General features: G+C 43.8%; 1 protein-coding gene across 5 annotated transcripts in view; it reads right to left on the bottom strand.

The window, feature by feature from the left end:
- The window catches only part of LGALS8 (lectin, galactoside-binding, soluble, 8), a 45107-nt gene that overhangs the window by 34680 nt on the left and 2122 nt on the right, over positions 1-8305 (bottom strand). For 2 of the 5 annotated variants that reach the window (XM_011935742.1, XM_011935745.1), the window contains exons 1-3: positions 4194-4375; positions 3741-3831; positions 1684-1827 (exon numbers count right to left, since the gene is read on the bottom strand). In XM_011935742.1, the coding sequence (XP_011791132.1) occupies positions 1684-1728 (45 nt within the window). In that variant the 5' untranslated portion in view covers positions 1729-1827; positions 3741-3831; positions 4194-4375. Of the gene's footprint in view, positions 1-1683; positions 1828-3740; positions 4376-8305 lie in introns of those variants that run through there. The other 3 variants (XM_011935741.1, XM_011935744.1, XM_011935743.1) reach the window with 2 other exon arrangements.

The following is an 8305-nucleotide window of genomic DNA, read 5'->3' as shown; positions in this document are numbered from 1 at the left end:
CACTCCAGCCTGGGCGACCAGAGGGAAACTATGTCTCAAAAAAAATTTTTTTTAATTAATTGAACAAATAAAATAAGTTATTTACAGCCTTTTTTTTTTTTTTGGAACATTGAAAGGGCAACTAGCTACAAATGAAAGAAATTCAGTGCAATACGGGCCCATAATACTATATTTTACAGTAGTGAAATTTAAAGACAGAGCAAAATGTTTTTGCCATTCAGTTCAGTCTTTCTACCTCTAACCTTTCCTACTCTTTTGTGAGAACTGATAATAAAACAGAGAAATTTAAAAGGAAAGAAAAAAAAGCTATTTGCCAAAAATATCTCCCTTGGAAATGCATTATCCTCAGAACAGCATCCAGGCCACACCACAGGAGTAAAGGCATTTTCTGCTCTGGAGCAGAACAACTTCTCCAGATCCCCTTCCTCAGGAAATGAAGTCTACTTATTTTTGTTCCACCTCAATAGTTGAGAGTACTGACCCCAGAAACTACAGGAATCATCAGTATGAGAGAATCAAGATATGCAGGAATTGTATCTATGAAAGTATCTTCTTTTCTGTGTGAAGGGCAGAACTGAACAGTTGTAACCTTCATCCATTCTCCTAGGTTGAGCCAAAATGAAACTTCAGATACCCCTGGCAGGCAGCCTGGTTTGTTGTTGTTGTTTTTTAAGATCTTTGCAGGAAATCAGTTTACAACCTTGAGATGTTTTTCACTCTAACATGCACAAAGTCATATTAAATGTCTCACTAGCTTCCATTTCAGCAAGTCATCTTTTTTAAACTTACTACCACTGAACGGCTATTTCTCCTAAAACTGACTTTGCTTGATACAGCAGTGATACCTCATTCTTACACAATGACATTAAAACTTAGGGAAAAAGGAATTACAGCTATAAAGTAAATGACAAAAACTTGAACCCACACACACTAACAAAACTGGTTTAGGGCCTTATTTCAAGGATTCTCACCCTTCCTTTTGCCCTAGAATCTTCTAGGGGTTTACTAAAAAAGTGGCTGTCCTTTCCCAGACCTCAATTCAGGATTCAGCTTCAGATAAGTGGAAACTAGACATTCCTAAAGATTCTCACTACCACGTAAAACTAAAACAAGCTCTTTACTGCTTAGGATTACAGGGCAATTTCCAGCAATTACAGTCATTCAGGGGTTCTAGGACCAGCCTGAACTGCACGAGACCCTTTACTACTTCTCACTCTCCATCTCCCCATTGGCTTTTGACATTTTCCCTGCTCAAGTGCCAAGCAGTATTTGAAAGACTGAGGGAAAGATCGAGACATTAAATTCTCAAGGACAGCTCTAATTAAAAAAGAAAATGAAAAACTTGTAGAGTAAGAAATCCATTTGCCTTTAAAAACTACAATTTATGATTAGCTGAGCCTCCTCCCATTACCAAAAGTTGGCACTCCCTCCACTCTACCCAAACGTTCCCTGTTCATAACACTGTTTCATCACATCATATTGTCATTGTGACTTCTTCCTCCACTAGAAGACAACAGCTGTTTTGTAGTCAGCGCCCACCACCATCCCTATTACATAGTAGGTGCTTTAAATATGTTCACTGGCTTTTATTCTTGCCCTGTCTCCCAATGGATAATTAATATTCTATTGGATCTGCTCTCAATCCTGGCATAGGTAAAACGTTATTCTCTAGAAATCAGTTACCGGGTTATAGATGATATTCTGTAGGTTGTTTAATGACAACATCATTCTTTTTCAGCTTCTTGTTGGAGTCTCTTCTGCGTATGACCTGAGATTTTAGGCCAGTTTCATTTAAAGGTTACCTGGATTGAAACTGAGGTACTGGCCCTGTGTAAAGTAAAAATAGAGGAAAAGAAAAGTAAGCATGTAGCATTTTTCTTCATATTTTTAAATTTAAATTATATATTTTTCTTCATATTTTAAAATTTAAATTTAAATTATATATTATGTTACTGATATTTACCAAATAATAGAATGTTATTACAAGCAAAGATCTGCCTCCCATTCTTACCAGTGTGCTCATATACTAAACAATTTTGGATTGTGAGTGTAGGAAATACTGACTTAAAAAATACATCAGTAGAAAATTTCTAACATGGAATTTATTATTAAAAATACTAAAATAGGCCAGGCATGGTGGCTCACGCCTGTAATCCCAGCACTTTTGGGAGGCCAAGGCGGGTGGATCACCTGAGGTCAGGAGTTCGAGACCAGCCTGAACAATATGGTGAAATCCCATCTCTACTAAAAATACAAAAATTAGCCAGATGAGGTGGCATGCACCTGCAGTCCCAGCTACTCAGGAGGTTGAGACAGGAGAGTTGCTTGAACCCAGGAGGCGGAGGTTGAAGTGAGTCAAGATCATGCCACTGAACGCCAGCCTGGGCAACAGAACGAGACTCCATCTCAAAAAAACAAATTAATTAATTAATGGAAATTACTAATCAAACAGTCCTGTACAATTATCAGAGGTATTCATTTCACTTTTCATTTCCATAAAAGGACAATAATTACAGTATTCACATCATTGGTTTGTTCTGAGGATTGAGTTAATAAAATAGTGAAGAGTAAGTGCTATGTTAGCTATTATTATTGTGAATAAAAAGAATTGCTCTTCCTCCTCCAATTTAAACAAATCAAAGTGGGGAAATCCAATAATTTTAATACTATTAAGATACAGTTTTCTCTGCTGCTTTAAAAAAAAAAATCCCAGGGCAGGGGAGTGTTGGAAAGCATCAGCCACGTTTTTTAACAAAAAAGCACCCATGGACACTACATTTAATAACTCCAGGAAAAACTCGATGACTTTAAGCAGAACTAAAGGGGAAACGAAACTACAGCTTCCTGTATTTTACTTCCAGCAATTGTCATTATACCGCACACCAACAATACACACTGATCAAATCTATTACTTTTCTTTTATTAAGAAAAAAACTGTATCCCTCTTGGTTTACCACCTAAATATAACCCAAGTCTATGTCATTAACTTAATTCGTTAGTCAAAACCTCAAAACTCTGGCTCCGTGACTCAATACAGGAAGCAAGAACAAGAGCAAAAAGAATGGACGCCGAGTTGCCATACACATGTGTGATAACCAGCGAGTGACCCAATTTAAGCCATTGGCTTGCATTAAATCACGCAACCCCCGAAGTATCCCCAGGGACAGGTCCCGCCAGCATGAACACTTCGTATGCATCACAAGAAGCCATCACTTAAGTTTCACGTAGGGTCAAAGGAAGTCACATGACTTGCCCTTTGTAATGTTTAATACTGCAGTCAAATGACTCGGCATCCTAAAGAGCGTGTTAGAGGCAGGGAAAGCAACGTCACTACAAATTCCGGGAAGGAAGCTTCCCCAGATTCCTCCACTTGGAGGTGGCTCTAGGCCTCAGGTTAGGAGGGAACAGGGTAGAAGCAGCACAGGTGGGGTGGATTTGCAGCGAGGAGACGCCCCAGGACAAATAGCCTGACTCCAGCCAGGGATGTACAAGAAAGGCCGCGACTCCTGATAATCCCTTATGCCCCGGAGCAGCCTCGCTTGCAGAGGCAGCGTCCCCGCCACCCAGCCCCGGCTCTGCCGCGGTGAGAACCTGCGGGTTGGGGTGGACTGGACACTGTCCCACCCATCAAATTGTGATTTAGGAGCCGTGACATCCGAATGCCATCCCCCACCGGCGAGACCCTCAGAGCAGCCACGCCCCTAGCGACTGTCCCGGTGGCCGGGGGTCGCGCTACTCACCCAAGGACTGGTGTTTCAGGCGCTCCACGGAGCAGGTTGCTTGTCAGCCGCCAGGTGCCCTCCGGTTCCCGGCTCGGGCTTCCGTGGGAGGCTACGGGAAGCCACAAGAGTCAGTCCTCGTTCACTTCCCGGCTCGCGCGCCCTCCCGCTGCGGTCTCCCCACCCTCCCCGCGCCGCGCCTTCTGTGTATGGAGCGTCCCTGGCGGCTCTGCTGGATTTTGGACAGGGACCCGCCGCTGATCGCCACCCAGCTCGGCCTCCTGCACAGCCTCTGGGGCCTTGGACCGCGACTGGCTTGCTGTGGGAGAGCACAGAGGATAAGGACAAAGAATGTGTCCTGGGTGGATCTGGCTGCCTTTGCCCCGAAGGCAGAGTGGTGTGGAAGGTGGCAGGAAAGTGGGAAGGAAAGAAGAGAAAGGCTTTCTCTTCCACAGCAAGTGGGCCGACGTCCACTTGGCTGTTCCAGGCCTCCAGGTCTAGGAGGGCGCTCAGGGCTGGGACTTTCCGGGACCAGGGTGATCACCGCACAGGCCCCGCCTGCCTGGACCCAGCGCTGGCCTTCCCGGGGCGCCCAGGTCCACGGGGTCAACGCCAGGGTTTTCTCAGCTTCCTCGTCTGCCTCGGATCGGAGTCCAGACAGTGCCAGAACAGACCTGAAGGCGCTACTTTTTGACAGTACACACCTCTGGATGTAGGTGAAACGGTGGGGGAAGGGTTCAGTACGCTGGACTGTGCCCAGCCCAAAGCGCCCCATCTGTTAGTGATAACGTGGACTCGCAGCCACTCCGCGTCACTCGCTAGTTACCCTGCGCGTGGGTGTTTTCTCCAAATTGGACACTTAGGGAACAGTTTAAGCAGTATGGAGCACAATTCTGTGCGTATTAGATGCTCCGTAAATACCCAGCTTCTCAGGGCTCTACACTGATAGTTTGACCTATTGGCTGTAAACACACCAGCCAGAAATATAAATACAGTTGGAAACAAAGTCATGTCAGCCACTTGGAATGGCTTGCTGCTTAGTGTTTGTTTTGTGTTAGGGACCTCAAAATTCTCATCTTCTCTACTTGACTTTTATCCACATTTGTTTGGAAAGATATATTTTAGTGTCACCAACATGGGCTTTCTCCTCCTTGGCTTTTGTTTTCATTATTTTTTATTTTAACTGAGGAATTCATTACAAGTCCCATAACTGGGAACTCGTGTTCTGATTCTCTGTTGCTTTTCTCTCCTTCTTACCCGTTTTCCAAGTTTGATACACTTCTCGAGATCCAATTTGAATAAGTGAATTTACCCTTGACATACACTGCCTTGGATTTATAGTTATCTTCTGGTGGGTGTCGTGTGTTTTATCTGTGCAACTCGACTGTAATTTGAGAAAATGAACTTGTCTTATACACTCCCCAGTGCATAGTGTAATGCTTTGCATAAAATAGATATCAATGTTAGGTTGAAGTGTTAAATTATTGATAAAGTCAGGAGCAATTGAATATCTTCACAGTTCTGCCTGAGTCTCCCCCGCCCCCACCCCCTTTGAGCCAGGGTTTCCCTCAAGTGATCCTCCCACCTCAGCCTCAGGAGTAGCTGGGACTACAGACACACACCACTATGCCCAGCTAATTAAAAAAATTTTTTTTTGTACAGACGGGGTCTACTATGTTGCCCAGGCTGGTCACAAAGTCCTGGGTCACAATATCTTCCTGCCTTGGCCTCCCACAATGCTGAAATTACAGGCGTGAGTCACCAAGCTGGGCCCTGAGTCTACCTAGTACTTCTCCTTTACAAAGCTAAAATAAGTTGAAATAAGTACACATAAATGCTGTGTTTCTTTCGTAAGTCATATTTAGGTACAAATGGGGCTGAGTAAAAGGGCCAGAGAGTTAAAGAAAATCTGGATTAAAATGTTCATAAATCCTAAGAACTTATTCCTAGAAATAGCTCCCTCATTTGGCACTGTTGTTCAACTAGCCCAGTGTGTAATTTTAAATAAGCAAATATTCACTGAATGCCTATCATGGCCAGGCACAGCAGTAAAGAATACTAGCATGCAAAGGACCTCATAGGCCCTTCTAGATAGAGTCCACATCTCTTACATTATTACTGCAGTACCCAAATTGGTCTCCCTATTTTCACCCTTGCCCCTCTGCAATTTAGTCTCAACACAGCAGCCAGAGAAATCATGATAAAACATAATTGAGATGATGTTAATCCCTTACTAAAAACTACTTTTTGTTTTTTTTTTTGAGACAGTCTCCCTCTGTCACCCAGGTTGGAGTGGAGTGCAGTGTTGCGGTCTCAGCTCACTGCAGCCTCCGCCTCCCGTGTTCAAGTGATTCATGTGCCTTAGCCTCCTGTGTAGCTGAGACTACAGGTGTGCGCCACCATGCCCAGCTAAGTTTTGTATTTTTAGTAGGGATGAGGTTTCACCGTGTTGCCCAGGCTAGTCTCGAACTCCTGACCTCAAGTGATCTGCCTGCCTCGGCCTCCTGTAACCTGGGATTGCAGGTGTGAGCCACCGCTTCCGGCCAGTTGTCTACTACTTTTTGCTCATTCTTTGAGTAAAGATCCAGTTATTACAGGAACACTTCATGATCTGCCCCAATCCTCACACACTGTGACTTTATCTCCAAATATTTACCTTCTCGCTTTTTCTGCAGCAGCCACACTGACTTTGCTATTCTCCTAGCAGGCCTGTCACACTTCCATCCTAAAATCTTTACTCAGTATTTCCTTTTCCCTTTTCAAGTCTATTCAGATGTCAATTTTCAGTGGGGCCCTTCCTGACCACCAATATTTAAAATTGCAAACACTGTCCCTAAACACACTCATACACACTCCCTATCAACTCTTCCTTGCTCTATTTCTGGCTAACATTTGTCATGCTAATATACTATATAAGATACCTTTTTATTTTATGTTACTTCACCCATCATAAGACTATAAACTCCATGAGGGCAGGGCGTTTTGATTGTTCTTGTTTCAAGGAAGCTTACACTCTAGTTGAGGACACATATAGTGATGTGTTTTAGAGAAGATTAAATTGGGAGCACCTGAGGGGCAACCTTAGTTGGGTGACAAGGAAATTCTCTCTGAGGAGGCAAAGTTTCAGTAGCTGGTGAGTGAAAGAAAGAAAACAGCCATATGAAGATGGTGCAGAAGAGCATTCCCGCCTTAGTGACCGGCTACTGCAAAGTCCCTGAGGGTCTTGAGAATGCATTAAATGTGTTCAGGAAACAAAGGCCACCGACCAGCATGGCTGAAGCACGAGGGGAGAATGATAGGATGTCATGGGATTGGATGGCGCCACCTAGGAGAGTAGAGGGAGAAAATCACCTCGGACAGCCGTGGGGAGATAAGACAATGTCGATAAATGAGACTGAGAAGGAACAACCAGGGGAATTTGCTGAAAGTGGTGTCACAGACGCCAAAGAAAGAGGAACAGCCTGTTGTGCCAAGTGTGCTAAGAGGCCAAGAAAGACGGAAGTGAGCAATGGGCTTAGGAACGTGAAGTTATGGCTGACTGTGACTCTGAAGTGGGTTGAGAAATGGGAGGTGAAGAACTGGTGGAAACCGCGACTATAAAGATTTCGACAATGTTTGCTGTGAGGAGGAGCGGAGAAGCAGCATTATAGCTGAGGAAGCAGTGGAGCAAAGGGGAGACTCAGCTTTTCTCGTGTTGTTTTTGTTTTGAAAAAGAAGATACTACACTGGCAACTTGTAGACTTTTTTTTCAAGTGACCTGCCATAAGAATGACATTTCTGTTGAGACTTACTACATACATAGTTAAAATTATGAAAACAAAAATTTTGGCCGGGCTCACTCTTGTAATCCCAGCACTTTGGGAGGCCGAGGCAGGTGGATCACTTGAGGTCAGAGGTTTGAGACCAGCCTGGCCAACGTGGCAAAACCCTGTTTCTACTAAAAATACAAAAATTAGCTGGGCCTTGTGGCGCATGCCTGTAATTTCAGCTACTCGGGAGGCTGAGGCATGAGAATCGCTTGAACTCCGGAGGCGGAGGTTGCAGTGAACTGAGATTGCACCACTGGCACTCCAGCCTGGGCAAGAGAGTGAAACTGTGTCTTGAAAAAAAAAATTCGTACAAAACAATACTCGTGTTATGTGTAAAGCAATCTACTTTTTTCATTAAAAAAAAAAAAATGCTACTTATAGCCCACTAAAATGTTTGCAAGCCCCACTAACGGACTGTGACCTGAAGTTTGAAGAACACTGGGTGGTATGTCAGTGTTAGCTCATACTGGTTGGTGACAGCCAATTTTGCACATAACTTCCATGTTGATACCTTGAAGTTATCCAGGGCAACTGCTATAACTTAGGACCTTATTCCCCTAAAGAACAAGATCTTAAACCTTTACCAGCACACTACTGACTTTACTCACGTGAATGATCTGTGGAGAGGGAAACTGATCATGCAGGAGAGGGAATGCTGTTCCCAATAAAAGTTGTGAAAACCAGTTTCAGAAAAACAGAGTAGATATTGCAAATTATTTGCAGCAACTGCCTGAGAGTTATACAATAAAAGGATCACTTCAGGTAGGATCGATTTCT

This window comes from Colobus angolensis, unplaced genomic scaffold (genome assembly GCF_000951035.1).
Source record: "Colobus angolensis palliatus isolate OR3802 unplaced genomic scaffold, Cang.pa_1.0 Scaffold148, whole genome shotgun sequence".
NCBI lineage: Eukaryota > Metazoa > Chordata > Mammalia > Primates > Cercopithecidae > Colobus > Colobus angolensis.
Note: the sequence above shows the minus strand (reverse complement) of the source record. Positions and strands in the feature narration are given on the sequence as shown.